At 42.5% G+C, this 15,840-nt stretch overlaps 1 protein-coding gene across 1 annotated transcript in view; it reads right to left on the reverse strand.

Annotated features, from left to right (window-relative positions):
• Window positions 1-15,157, reverse strand: part of tmem117 (transmembrane protein 117) — a 65,983-nt gene extending 50,826 nt beyond the window's left edge. The window contains exons 1-2 of the mRNA XM_020456762.2: window positions 14,713-15,157; window positions 12,936-13,242 (exon numbers count right to left, since the gene is read on the reverse strand). Of these exons, the coding sequence (XP_020312351.1) occupies window positions 12,936-13,215 (280 nt within the window). The 5' untranslated portion in view covers window positions 13,216-13,242; window positions 14,713-15,157. The remainder of the gene's footprint in view (window positions 1-12,935; window positions 13,243-14,712) is intronic.
• Between the last annotated feature and the right edge of the window lie 683 nt (window positions 15,158-15,840).

Below are 15,840 nucleotides of genomic sequence, written 5' to 3' on the forward strand. Positions count from 1 at the left end.
TGGCAGCCTGGTCAAACTGAGCAATCGGGGGAGGGAGGTGACCAAGAACCCGATGGTCACTCTGACAGAGCTCCAGAGTTCCTCTGTGGAGATCGGAGAACCTTCCAGAAGGACAACCATCTCTGCAGGACTTCATCAATCGGGCCTTTATGGTAGAATGACCAGATGGACCAGATGAATCATGGGGGTGGCAGCATCTTCTGTGTGGATGTTTTTCAGCGGCAGGGACTGGGAAACTAGTCAGGATCGAGGGAAAGATGAACAGAGCAATGTACAGAGAGCTCATTGATGAAAACCTGCTTCAGAGCGCTCAGGACCTCAGACTGTGGCTAAGGTTCAGTTTCCAACAGGACGACAACCCTAAGCACAGCCTAGACAACGCATGAGTGGCTTTGGGACAAGTCTCTGAATGTCCATGAGTGGCCCAACAGAGCCTGGACTTGAACCCGATCTAACATCTCTGGAGTGTCCTGAAAATAGCTGTGCAGCGACGCTCTCCATCCAACCTGACAGAGCTTGAGAGGATCTGCAGAGAAGAATGGGAGAAACTCCCCAAATACAGGTGTGCCAAGCTTGTAGCGTCATACCCAAAAACACTGAAGGATGCAATCGCTGCCAAAGGTGCTTCAACAAGGTTCTGAGTAAAGGTTCTGAATACTTATGTAAATGTAATTTCATTTTTGATAAAAACCTGTTTTTGCTTTGTCATTATGGGTTATTGTGTTTAGATTGATGAGGGGAATAAACACAATGTAATCCATTTTAGAATAAGGCTGTAACGTAACAAAATGTGGAAAAAGTCAAGGGGCCTGAATACTTTCCGAATGCACTGTATTTGTTGTAATGGATTTTCCCCAAACATAACACTTTGTACTGAGGACAAAAAATGCATTACTTTGCCACATTTCTTCCAATATTACTTCAATGCTTTGTTGCAAATAGGATGCATGTTTTGGAATATTTGTAATCTGTACAGGCTTCCTTATTTATAATCTGTCAATTAGGTTAATATTGTGGAGTAACTACAATGTTGTTGATCCATCCTCAGTTTTCTCCTATCACAGCCCTTCAACTCGGTAACTGTTAAAAGTCATTGGCCTCATGGTGAAATCCCTAAGCAGGTTCTGTCCTCTCCGGCAACTGAGTTAGGAAGGACGCCTGTATCTTTGTAGTGATTGGGTGTATTCACCATGCTTAAAAGGTATATTCCAATGTCTGTTTGTTTTTTTACCCATCTACCAATAGGTGCCCTTCTTTGCGAGGCATTGGAAAACCTCCCTGATCTTTGTGGTTGAATCTGTAATTGAAATGCACTGCTCGACTGAGGGACCTTACAGCTAGTTGTACAGTGTCAAGAAAAAGTATGTGAACCCTTTGGAATTACCTGGATTTCTGCATAAATTGGTCATCAAATTTGATCTGATCTCCATCTAAGTCACAACAATAGACAAACATAGTGTGATTAAACCAATAACACATAAATTATTGTATTTTTCTTGTCTATACTGAATAGATCATTTAAACATTCACAGTGTAGGTTGGAAAAAGTATGTGAACCCCTAGGCTAATGACTTCTCCAAAAGCTAATTGGAGTCAGGAGTCAGCTAACCTGGAGTCCAATCAATGAGACGAGATTGGAGATGTTGGTTAGAGCTGCCTTGCAGCAAAACACTCACAAAATTATGAGTTTGCTATTCACAAGAAGCATTGCATGATGTGAACCATGCCTCAAACAAAAGAGATCTCAGAAGACCTAAGATTAAAGAATTTTTGACTTGCATAAAGCTGGAAAGGGTTACAAAAGTATCTCTGAAAGCCTTGATGTTCATCAGTCCACAGTAAGGCAAATTGTCTATAAATGGAGAAAGTTCAGCACTGTTGCTACTCTCCTGCAAAGATGACTGCAAAAGCACAGCGCAGAATGCTCAATGTTAAGAAGAATCCTAGAGTGTCAGCTAAAGACTTACAGAAATCTCTGGAACATACTAACATCTCTGTTGAAGAACCTACGATACGTAAAACACTAAACCAGATTGGTGTTCATGGAAGGACACCACGGAAGAAGCCACTGCTGTCCCAAAAAAAACATTGCCGCTCATCTAAAGATGGCAAAAGTGCACCTGGATTTTCCACAGCGCTACTGGCAAAATAGTCTGTGAACAGATGAAATTACAGTTGAGTTGTTTGGAAGGAACAAACAACACTATGTGTGGAGAAAAAAAGGCACAGCACACCAACATCAAAACCAGTATGGTGGAGGGAGCATCATGGTTAGGGGCTGCTTTACTGCCTGGGCAGCTTGCTATCAGCGACGGAAAAATAAATTCCCAAGTTTATCAAGACATTTTGCAGGAGAATGTTAGGCTATCTGTCCCCCAATTGAAGCTCAACAGAAGTTGGGTGATGCAACAGGACAACCACCCAAAACACAGAACTAAATCAACAACAGAATGGCTTCAACTGAAGAAAATACGCCTTCTGGAGTGGTCCAATCAGAGTCCTGACCTCAACCGTTTGAGATGCTGTGGCATGATCTCAAGAGAACAGTTCACACCAGACATCCCAAGAATATTGCTGAACTGAAACAGTTTTGTATAGAGGAATGGTCCAAAATTCCGCCTAACCGTTGTGCAGGTCTGATGCCCAACTACAGAGAACATTTGGTTGAGGTTATTGCTGCCAATTATTGCTGGGTTCACATATTTTTTTCCACTGTATGTGTAGGGTACAAGATGAGGTGGTCATTCAAAAATCACAGTAAACACTATTATTGCAAGCAGTGAGTCCATGCAACTTATTATGCAACTTGTTACTCCTGAACTTATTGTGGCTTGCCATAACAAAGGGGTTGAATACTTTTATTTAACCTTTAACTAGGCAAGTCAGATTCTTGTATACAATGACGGCCTACACCAGCCAAACCATCCCCTAACCCAGATGACCCTGGGCCAATTGTGCACCGCCCTAACCCGGGACTCCCAATCCCAGACGGTTATGATACAGCCTGGAATCGATCTAGAAGAAAAAGAAACGCACACCTATTAAGACGAGGTGCTGGCTAGCGGAGTAGAAAATAAAAGAGAGCCGCACACTCTAGGAGCTCAGATGCAAAAATGTAATACCAACGTTTCGACAGCCAAGCTGTCTTCATCAGGGTATAATCACAAACACTGCGGGATGACTCGTTTATATAGTGTCAAAAGACACAGGTGTCTGTAATCATGGCCAGGAGTGGCCTAATATCATTGGTTAATAATCAAATATTAAAATGTCATACAAAGAACAGCATACAAACAAATGGATAGCATACGATCATAGATTAATTTGACTATACAAGTTTACACACAATTACAATGACAAAGTCACAATAATCACAAGAATGGCTTCAGATCAAAGTCTACGTTGAGACCGAAGGGCGCAAGGGTCTTTAAATTAAAGATCCAGGCAGCCTCTCGTTTTAACAATAAATTATCAAGGTCACCCCCTCTCCTAGGGAGGGTGACATGTTCAATGCCAATATAACGCAGAGACGAAATTGAGTGGCCTGCCTCCAAGAAGTGGGTCGCAACTGGATAAGTAAAGTTAGAATGGAATCGAACCAGGGTCTGTAGTGACACCTCTAATACTGAGATGCAGTGCCTTATAGACCGCTGCGCTACTCGGGAGCCCAACTCATATGGCATTATGGGGTATTGTGGGTAGGCCAGTGACAGAAATCTATATTTAATCCATTTTATATTAAGGCTGTAACACAACAAAATATGAAAAAAGCCAAGGGGTGTGAATACTTTCTGAAAGCACTGTAGGCTACTGCAGTCACAGACTGTTATTGTCACAGTGTTCCAGAGGAATAAAAACACCAACTGATCAAATATTTAGCTGCCAGTGACAGGGCACCGAGCTGGACATGGAATCAATCCAGGCATGAGATCAAATATTGAGCTTTGAAAAAAACAACCTTTGATTAAATTAAGTCCTGATATCTTTATTAATCTATCTATGGCCGACATACAGCCTTCAGATAGCCGACCTACCACAGCTCCACCTTTTCCATCCCACATACGATATAAACAACCCAATTCATTTACTTACTGTTGGGTCTATAACTGTGTGTCCTGTTTTGTGGTATTGCACCATCAAGTGGTTGTTTGTCCACTCAAACACATCCAGAACAACCATTACTGCCCTCCTTAGAGACCATAAAACAGATAACTTCCCTTTAACACAATCCCACAATGGCTGGATTAGGAGAGAGAGAGAGCCCTGCTTCACTCCGCCTGGATATCTGAGTTCACACTGCAGCCCCGTCATCCATCACACCGCCAGCTGTGTTACACTCGCCACGGGAATTACCATGACAACAGCGCCAGGGTCCCCAGAGCTACAGCCCACGGTAACTACAAGTCTTCCCAATAAATCAGACACAGGCGGACAGATGTGGCAACTCGCCCTCCTCTCTCTCACCTTCCCGTTCTCCCCCCTTCCATCTCTCTCTCCCTCCTTCCTCCCTCTCTCTATCCCTCCCTCCACTGAGAGATGGAAGGCAGCACTTCCAGAGCCTGGCTGAGGCTGCTTCAGAGACGGCTGACTGGCCGAGCTAAGCTACTGTCAGAGAGGCTTGTTAAATCATTTCCCCAGTCATTTATGGCAAGGATAAGAGACTTCAATCATCCTAAGTAACCAAGCAATTTCCTTTGCCCATTTCATTTGTTTGCCTCCTCTCTCTCTCTCTCTCTCGCTCGCTCTCTCTCTCACACACACACAAACACCTGGACCGTTTGAATCTTTCATTCAAAGCAAATGGATGTTTCGAAGGAGTTTACTCTATGAAAAAGAACACCTTTTTTTTATTTTTGCTTTTCATTGTCAGAATACAGTACTAATGTTGTTACGTAAAGATCAACATTTGGTGAAAGCGGGGGTTACCTATTCATGTTGCACTGTGGATGAACATCTTCACTATTTACAATTGATCTTGGACATTAAATATTCGGAGAAAGATAATGTGGTAGAAAATGTCCGAGCAAAATGCATCAAAAAAACGATTCGCTCTAAAACAACAACATGCCTATGTAGAAAGCGCTACTGTCTCAGATAGTGGCACATTCCCCTCTGGCTCAATGCTCTGCTACACACATCAATATTACATTTACAACCCATCAGTCTCAACACAGCTGCAGTCTGCCGGTCCATGTCTTAAATGCACTGCTGTAAACCACATTAAAATCATAAGGGCATTGTTCAGTCCTGGCACTGGTACAATCCTCTGGTATTTAGTGTGAAAGGCCAGCATCTGAGGGCAACTAATAGAGGGAGGTCTGAACTGAACTGTTTCTATATATTAAATAGAGGATACAATGAGGAGGCATAGGGTTATATACATTATATTTCACAGAGGCGCGCACACACACGCCTGTTTCAAAGGCGAGGGCGCTTTGTTTTAACAACAGAACAACCACAGGCACCACTCACACCAGGTCATTGACGTTAACTTTGATTTTTTTTTTTATCCTAAATTGTCAAAGTCTAACAACAACAAGAAACTGGGTCTCCCATTTTAGTCTTTTCTCAAGCGGTTTATACTGTTCTGATTGGCGGTTTGAGCTGGAAAATCCACCACGATGACTCATATCAAAGAAGCCCTGTTCCCATAGTACTGAATGAAAGATGAATGATCTTGGTTTGACACAGTGAAAGGTACTTCCATGGTCGGTGGGATAGGCTTACTCCTGATAGGATGACGGGACTAATCCTAAACCAGGACCATTACTCTGCTCAATTTACAACGCTAAACATTCCCTGGGAACGTAAGCCTTGGAAAACGCACAGGAAACAAAGTGGCAGACATTATGTTCATCTGAAACTGGTGCGGCACAACAAAGAATGAGAAGCGGCTTCTATTTGCATTATCTTGATGAATAGGTGCCTTGTTTTACGATGAAAGCTGGAAGCATTAAATACTGAGTGCTGTGCTGGATCAGGGAAGACGGGGAACAAGTATGCTGGATGTACTGTACAACTACTGGTCACCCTGAAGAAGCACAGTGATGCCAAAATGTTGGTGGTTTTTTTACCCTATAAATGACTGGGAGGTTACACATATGGAGTGTGTGACTCTCTTTGATTTTATAGTTTACAGTTTATTATCCCTTAGTCAGCACCTCTACACTAAATCATTTTATCTGGGTGTGCGCCAGCTCATGCTTTTTATTGCCTACTGGTTAACAACACAGACGAGGCAGAATACCAAATCTAATACAACCTCACATGGTGTCCTCGTTTGAATTTTTAAAAAGGTACAGAGGCAGCCAAGATCTCACTGAATGGCCAGAAGACATGCCACTCAATGGGAGAGCACATAGCCTTGAGTGGCTGGGTGAAAGAGCATAGGTTGTCCATGTGTCTGGGAGGTAGTCTTAACCCGCATAGTCTGTCACGAACCATCCATCACCTTGCGCTGTGTGCAGCGTGGCTGGCTGTGCTATCGGAGAATAAAAACCCAAACCCCCTCTGCTCTCACCACCTCCTCTCATTCCTCTAGATAGCATTTGACGTTATTGCTAACACAACAAAAGCCGTGAATATTTGGAATGGGAACAAAGTATTGTGTCACAAATGCATTCATGTATGAGTGTGTTCCGGTTAAGTCGCGTATAGTCCTCTGTGAAGAAGCCATATCGCCAGTGGGAGGTGGTGTAATTCACCGTAAAATGAGTGGTTGTGATATCCTGATTTTTCTAGGCCATCATAATGATAAATGATGCAGCGGAATGTGTCAGCAAGCAGAATAATGTCTGTTTTCCTTTTAGTTACAAATTGATATGTAGCTAGCTAATATCAGCATGAGTAACGCCATCTATTATGCAAGAAAGACAAGGAGCTTCATTTGGAAAAAGGAAATACCAGTGCTCAGATAAAGAGCTTGGCATTTACTGTACAAAGACTCTCATTACTATAGAACACTTTTGTCCTATTTATTCTTCATAAATAAGATATTACTGTACATGTAGTGAAGTAGGTGTGCATGGCTACACATCATGTGCCTGTGTTAATGATACATCATGGATGATATCTCTTCACACAAAGTCACCGTGGGCATCAGTGGCTCTTCTCTGTGCTCTGCTCGTCACTGATTTTTAGGATTACATAACAGCATTGCAAATTTGTTGTGCTGAACGCCCCTTTGTCCCTCGCCATTGCTCTTCATTTTCAATTTCTATCTCTCCCTGCTTCTCTCTATCGCACACTCACTCAATCCCACACATACACCATCTGTTCCCTCTGCACTCTGTGCTCTGTGCTGCTCTGCTCTGTGGCCTGTGAAGTGCATTAGTCCTACCTGGCTCCAGCTCTAAAAAGAGAGAGCCCAGCTAGCACATTTGGTTCCTTGGAAGTTGTGGGAGCGTATGTTTTTGGTTTCACATTGGTCGTGGGAACGAAGCCATGTGTTTCCTGACCAGTAAAACATTATGATAACAGGAGTGAACATTTCACCTGTTCTGGGAACGTTTGTTTTTAGGTTGCAGGGGGTTTCTCAGAACAAGTTTTCCTGGGAGGTTTAATTAACGGTCTGATAATTAAAATTATAGGTTATTTGAAGGTAGTTAAACAACATTCTGAGAACATTCTCTAAATGTTGTGAAAGTTTTGTTATGGTTATTATTGAACAATTACTTAACACTAAAAACCACATTTTAAGGCTATTTGGAGGTTTTTGGATATCTTCCTTAAAACGTTCACTGAATGTTTCAAGAAGACTTTTAATAACACTGCTAGCTAAGTTTGGGTTACAAAGCTGTTCCTTTTTGTCTAATCAAACAGACCCCATTTCAAAGGAAACAAGCACTCATTAAGATTAGGTGTGGCCAATTAGTGGTCGTGGCCATCACACATGAACACACTTTCCAAGATAGAGTTTTGTTGACACTGAGTACAGAATGTTTATGTTTTTAAATAATATTCTGAGAACGTTCTCTGACGGTTACTAAAGTTTTCTTGTGGTTTTTATGGAACGTTTTCTTCGGAATTTAAGAGCTAATTTATGTTATTGTGAAGATTTCAATTGTTTTGAACATTCCCAGAACTAAATTTTAAAAAAGAGAGCCATACCCAGCTAACACTGTCACGCCCTGGTATTTTGTGTTTTCTATATTTATTTGGTCAGGCCAGGGTGTGACATGGGTTTATCTTGTGTTGTGTTTATGTATGGGGGTTTTTCGTAGGTTTTGGGATTGTGGCTTAGTGGGGTGTTCTAGCAAAGTCTATGGTTGCCTGAGGCGGTTCTCAATCAGAGGCAGGTGATTCTCGTTGTCTCTGATTGGGAACCATATTTAGGCAGCCATATTCTTTGAGTGTTTCGTGGGTGATTGTTCCTGTCTTTGTGTTAGTTGTCACCAGATAGGCTGTATAGGTTTTCATGTTCCGTTTGTTGTTTTTGTATTGTCGTGTTTATCTCGTCATTAAACATGTATCGTATTAACCACGCTGCATTTTGGTCCGACTCTTTCGACGGAAGAAAACCGTAACAAACACACAACATTCTGAGAACCATATGTTTCTTAGAGGTTGGTGAGTGTGGTTGTCCTATGGCTATTTTGTATACAACCTTCCCATAACATTTCCTACATGTTTTCTTGTGGTTTTATTTCAATTGTTCTCAAATTGTTCAGAGAACTTTGAGAAACAACGTTCTTCTGTGGGAATTTCAGTACAATGTTTTCCTCATGGTTCTATTTAAAGCCATGTTATCAGAACATTCAGAGAATGTTAAGAAATAATGTTCTCCTGTGAGAATTTCTATACTTTTCTGCATGGTTCAATGTAAAGTTATGTTCTCAGTACATTAAGACAACATTCCACAACCACAAGAAATTAGTAACAGTCAACAAAAAAAATCTAAGAATGTTATTTATAAAAATATGTGTTCCATTCTCAGCATCAACAAAACTATCTCTATCCTCTATCTTAAGTGTGTTCAGGTGTGGTGACACCCACTAATTGGCCACACCTGATCTTAATGAGTGCTTGTTCCTTTGAAATAGGGTCTGTTTGAATAGACTAAAATGAACTGTTTTGTATGAGTAAAAAAAAAAACAAGGCATACTAGCTCCATCCTGGTAGTGCCACTGGACTAATCCCATGGATAGAGAGCAGAAGATCATAGGTTTAAATCACAATGCCACAACAAAAACAAATGTGTCTGCATGATTAATGCCTAATCAAATGAATTTCCATGTGTCCTATCGGTGCTTGGAGTTCAAAACTCTTGACCTTGTTTTTTTTCTCCCCCTAATCAGTAGTTTGTCTTGTCCCATCACTGTAACTCCCGTATGGACTCGAAAGGTCGAGCCATGCATCCTCTGAAACACGACCCTGCCAAGCCACACTGATTGCTTAACTTGGAAGTCAGCCGCACCAATGTGTCAGAGGAAACACCGTACAACTGTGTCAGCGTACATACGCTGGCCCGTGTGCGCAAGGTGACAGGGACATCCCGGCCAGCTGGCCAAGCCCTCCCCTAATCCGGACGACACTGGGCCAATTGTGAGTTGCCTCATGGGTCTCCCGGTCACAGCCAGCTTTGACACAGCCCAGGATTGAACCCAGATCTGTAGTGACGCCTCAAACACTGCAGTGCCTTAGATCGCTGCGCCACTTGAGAGGCCCCTAGCTAGCAGTATTATTAAAAGTCTTATTGCAACATGTTCTCAGAATGTTATGTGCTAGCTGGGTATCCCACACCATTCCTAGAACATTGTGGTAAGGTTGTATGCAAAATAACTATAGGACAACCACGCTCTCACCAAGCTATAAAAAATATATGGTTCTCAGAACATTATGTGCCAGCTGGGTTTGAAAGGATTATAATAGAGACATGAGGTTTGGACCACAGGAGGTTGGTGGCACCTTAATTGTGGAGGATGGGCTCATTGTAATGGCTGAAACAGAATCAATGGAATGATATCGAACCCATTCCATTCACTCCATTCTAGACGTTATTATGAGCCGTCCTCCCCTCAGCAAACTCCTGTGGTTTGGACCATTGGCTTTCTCAGAGGATTATCTACACAATTAACATATTATCTTACCCATTGGTCAAAATATTAGTTTTTGATTGGACATATGGTTCTCAGAACGTTATGTGCTAGCTGGGAAAGGAGCAGACAGTCTACTTTTCTTTCTGTTCTTTCTGTATACCCTGAAGCCCTGGGCTTTAAGTGTAGAGCGCTGACCTGAATACACTGCCCTCAGAGGAAAGCCACGCTGGGTACCGATTGAAGACCACGTGACAAGATTCCTAGCAATTATGAAAGATCAACAGAACTGCAGGGCTGTAAAAGCATTCAAAGATGCCTGCTTTTGTATAAGAGTAAAAAAGCTAAGTGGATTCAAACTCTCACATTTAGTTCATATGAAAATTAACAGTGGAGGCATCTAGGTATAAACATTTAAAAAAGTAATTGAGGATAATTCAATAGATTAAGGATTGGAAGATGTGGAAGGACAGAGCAGCTATCAGAAATATACCCATTCATTAGCATAGAGGAAGCATAATGGGAATTTTCCCTTTCCCGACTTTAGTGAAGACTACAATTCTATATTTACCGAGCAGCAGCACATGGAATAGTCATGGTCCCCTCGGATTCTATTTATGCTCTGTGGAGACAGTCAGAGACCGGAGAGACTGTAGAAAGATCATCCATGCTGTGACCCCACTAATTATAGGCATTAACATCTCATCTGAGGAAGAAGGCCCGGACAATATCCCGGGTTAAGTGAGCGGGAAATGGAAGCAGTGAGTTACAGGAAGTCATCTGAGCCCTTTCACAGGGTAAACAGAGGAAGTGCCAAGGAAGGGTCACAGTCAGTGGCAGGTCTGTGATATGCAAAGGAGGGAGGGGGTTGGGTGGGTGGGTGAGAAGGGAGAAGTGGAGGGGGGAGGTGTATGTAGTCTGAAAAGGGAGGAGAGAGGTAACAGAGTGCTGCTGTACTGTGTCTCTCAGTTGGCAAAGCATGGCACGTGCAATGCCAGGGTTGTGGGTTCGATTCCCATGGGGGAGCAGTACAAAAATGTATGCATTCACAACTGTAAGTTGCACTGGATAAGAGCATTGGCTAAATGACAAAAATGTAAAGTGTAAAAAACATGTGGAAGGGGTGGAGGTATAGGTGGCATGGGAGTGAGGAGATAGGGGGTGGTGTGGGAGTGAGACAGAATGTGTGAGGTGACAGAAGAATGGAGGAGTTGAGGCTGATCAAATGCAGTAGAAGAGGACAGGAGGATGGAGGAGTTGAGGCTGATCAAATGCAGTAGAAGAGGACAGGAGGATGGAGGAGTTGAGGCTGATCAAATGCAGTAGAAGAGGATGGAGGAGTTGAGGCTGATCAAATGCAGTAGAAGAGGATGGAGGAGTTGAGGCTGATCAAATGCAGTAGAAGAGGACAAGAGGATGGAGGAGTTGAGGCTGATCAAATGCAGTAGAAGGTAGAGAAGTGGTGGTATAATGTGTGTCAGTGTTTAGGATAGCAGGTGTTTCTTTCCCACATCACAAAAACATCTCATGAGAATGGATGGACTTTTCAGTTGTGTTTGTAGTAGGGCTGACCCCATTTAGTTGACTGGACGATTGTTTGATCTATAGGCTGTTGGTCAACCAAGATTGTTTTAGTCGATCAGTGGCAAATATATTTAAAAAAAATGTTATGACACATGATTCACTCCTGTCTCAGTGGACTAAACCATTGCGGAGACCGCAGGGATGGCACACCAGTATCACCAGTAGTACATTTACTGTTAAATACCATCATTTATCATCTACAATGTTTGTTTGGTTACGGTCATTTCTGTTAATGCATTCAATATACTATTACAGTCTTACCGTTGTCATTGTAGGTGTGGACGCGTTGTTTGCAGAGCGCACAACCTAGGCTAAACCTAGGCTACACTTAAACATTTGTCAATTTATTCATTGTCTTTTGGTTGGAGTGCTCCTGTCAATGTTTAGTAAGGACACGCATAGAAGGGGGCCTAGTCTACCTGGCCTGCACGCAAATGTAGACCTATAAATGTACCCATTTGGGGATCTGATACCATTTCTGATTGTCATCACTCACCACCACTGTGGAGCTTCTCAAAGTCATTTTTTCTTCGCCTCAAACAGCAAGTAAACAAAGTCTGTTTTGCATCCATTGAGAATGACAATAGTTCCTCAAAGTAGCCTATTTGAAAAATATTTCCAGCTCTCTCTCTTTAGATAACGACTCAGCATGAAAAGGGGGGAAATGTCATACTCTGATCCAGTGGAACCGTCATTAAAAAAAAGGTCTTCCTGATTACTTCTTATCCCTTGCGCAAATAGTTTACGGAAACTCTGAGGGCCCGGAATATTTTATACAATGTTGCAAGTTAGATGTAGCCAATGTGATGTATAGGATATTTATTTTTTATCAGGAATTTTTTTTTAAATGTTTTTATTTGAGCTATTTTTACATATTGGCAAAGGCAATAGAAGTGACTTTTAGATTTGTATAATTTTCCTTTAGATATAATTTTGATTAACCACATGACATTGATTTCAAGATATGAAGACTTTATTATAAATCAAATGAAACTGTTCCACAAAAAAATGGGCATATTACAAAATGTGCAATCATCAGTAGATGAACCAGATCAGTAGAAATAGTAGGATAACGTGGCACTCCAAATGGAAAAGGTTGCTGACCTCTGGTGTAGCCTATTACCGGCAACTTCAGGAGCTTAATGGCAGAATCAAACATAGGGTGTGTCTATATATGGAAAAATACACGTTTTCAAATTTCAACCAATCTGTTTGGTCGAAAGAACAGACAACTCTCGGTCGACCAAGATTTGTTTTTAGTCTGGGACAGCCCTAGTTTGTAGGGCTGCATTCTTCATTAAGGCGCGCATGACTTACCAAAGAGCCTGCGGTGGAATATGAACTTCCCGGCAAACATTCCGGTGACAATGGCCATCAGCCACGACATGACTTTCAGGACGCTCCATCCTCCACCAGGGTACTTGTTCACTATGAAGGAGAAGCAGTTTCCCACCACGATCATGTGAGCCTCCGTCTGGCTGTGGGAGACAGGGTCCTCGGCGAAGATGAGGAAGTTGCAGAAGGTGACGAGGTAGGCCACGAACAGACGGGACCATGGGTGCTGGAAATAATAGCGGAAGCAGGGATCTATATCCATCTTGAAGGACACCAAGCCACAGTCCACCTGAAGAGGGAGAGAAGATCATTGCCTGAGTGAAATCCACAGTGGATTACAATGGAAACATTTCTGAGATTATAGAGGAAATAACAGATAAATCTGTCCAGATTGGTATTATTCTAAATTCAGACTACTCAGAATATTCTGTACTGTGATCATCATACCAAGAGCAGGACAGACAAGCAGTCCATCATCCAGAAGATTATCTGAGAAAAATGTCAGGGAGAGGTCCTAACTCCCATCTATCAGTCTGCTCAACAGTGCAGCCTCAGAGCTTCGTCATGGTCGTCTACTCCTCAAAATGGTGTCCATTTGCATTTATTTTAGATTTCTCTTCTAATCCATTAATTTGCCAGGGATACCCTTTGATTTCAGAGGTTCTCCAGAGACCCTTCCCTCAATCAATTAGATCATGTAAAAATACAGTGTCACACAAGGAAGTCTCTTGGAGCTCACATTAAATGCTTAGTTGCACATCCCTCAGATTTAGCACCATCATGCTGATATTTTGGTTCCACTGCCGGGCAGCGCTTGGGTCAGTTCCCAGCAGGACAGTAAACCCTCTGTATTTATAAATCTGTCGCCTATTATTCATTCCAGGACTCCACCTCATCTCTTACTCACCCACTAATCCACCCCTTGACTGCCTTGCCTTTTCTGGGCGCTCCCAAATCTGTCCTCTTCTGCCTCCGACCCTGTTTCCTCAAATATCCACACTGGGAATGTGTATGATCATGTAAGGCCCCTGATTAAGAGCAGTGTCAAACTGGGCTATGTGGATATTACATTTCACCAGCATCATGTTTGTCTTGCTGTAATGTGCTACCTTAGGTGCTGTTGGTGTTATATGGCTCAGGTGCTGTTGGTGTTATATGGCTCAGCTCACAGTGGATGGTCTTTTAATCAGAAGAGGCAGAGTGAAGCATCCCTCTATCAATCATTAGGACTGAGATATGATTCATCATCTATGTGATGATGTAGATTGCTCACTGAATAAATCAAATAAATCCACACCCCTTCCTCGCAGCATGTTTTTCTTCTGGACCACCTTAAGAAATATGCTTGCTGCTGTACTGACCAATAAGAAGGATGTACATAAAAAACTACAGGAAATTCAGTACACGAGATCCATAACTGAAGTGTCCCCTTCTCTCCCTCGTTCTAGCTATTTCTGGTTCTCATGTGAGCTCAATCATTAAGTCGATGAACACATGCATCTCCACATCGTCACAACAACAACGATGCTGTGGTGTGTCTGCTAATGTCACGGCAGATCTAGTCCATCTCAGATAACACTAGATCCCTATGCTTTAGCAACCCCGAATGGAATTATCTGATTACACAACTGAAACCTAAACCTTGCACAATAATGGTGTGCGCAAGCCATCTACATATAGATTTCATGAGAAAGCATCCCCTGTACTTTGATATGGATAGTCTACATGCACGCCACGCACACGTACGCCACGCACTTACCCGTTCCACGCTGCTTTGCGTTTACCTCTCAATCGGTATTGTAAGGACGAGAAGCCCCGCTCGGCTCTCTCTCCTGCCTCATCAAGCCCTGCGAGCCGACAGCGGCGCTCTAATCGTCGTAACTACGAGAGGGGTAAACACGGCTGGCTCGGCTGTGGCGGGATTATCTATGCGACCTGTTGTTGCTAAAACAGAGGCACCCCCCAAATCCTCTGCCATTGTGCTGGCTGTCCATGCAGCGGCGGGGCAGGGCAGCGAGGCGCTGCTTTGTCAGCACTGGTCTCTGTCTGTGGTGATGACGCTGGAGAGGCGCGCTGTGGATATATGCTTCTATCCGAACGACGGGCGCAAACCATCAGTGAGTTGCAATGTAACAAACACATTGAGCTTCCACTGGTGGCAGGGTGATTTCCCTAATGCGATATTTATTTATTTCCTTATGAAATCTGTATTTATATCAGGAGGGGAGGGGATGAAATCAGCAGACAGGAAGCATTTGAAAAAAAGTATCGTGGTACTGTACCATTCCAGATGTTGTGTTAAGCAGGCTTTCACAGCTATGTCCTCACATCACCGAAAGAGGAAAAATATTTCCTAGGTTTACACTAGGACGCAACTTGAATTAATCAAAACATCATTTGCACAACAGAAGGCAAATATTTGCAATAGCCTATTGGAGTAAAACACAATTATATTGAATATTGCATAATGCTTTTTAATTCCAAAGGCAACTTTAGGCTAAACAATTGAATCCATCTACATATTACAGTCCCCTGCGAAGGCTTTAGGATGAGATAACTGAGCCTACAAAAAAAATATGGAAATCACAGATGTGGGCCTGTAACAAAGTTCTTAGTCATTGCAATGTGTGATACATCTTCATATAGCCTACATCTAATTGAATTGAATGTAGCTTATAGTTAAAGTTATTGTCCACTGCCAAGAAATAGCCTACTGATACTGATTATAGGCCAAATGTGTAGACTCGTATCTACAGCTACTAGGATACAATGTAACAAATGTGACATGCCCCTCAAACTAGACTGTAGCATATAGCCTATAAAATAACTAGCTCCTCCGTTCCAGAGTGTATAGAAAACGATCCGACTTCCTGAATCATGAGGTAAA

Source organism: Oncorhynchus kisutch, linkage group LG22 (genome assembly GCF_002021735.2).
Source record: "Oncorhynchus kisutch isolate 150728-3 linkage group LG22, Okis_V2, whole genome shotgun sequence".
NCBI classification, from domain to species: domain Eukaryota; kingdom Metazoa; phylum Chordata; class Actinopteri; order Salmoniformes; family Salmonidae; genus Oncorhynchus; species Oncorhynchus kisutch.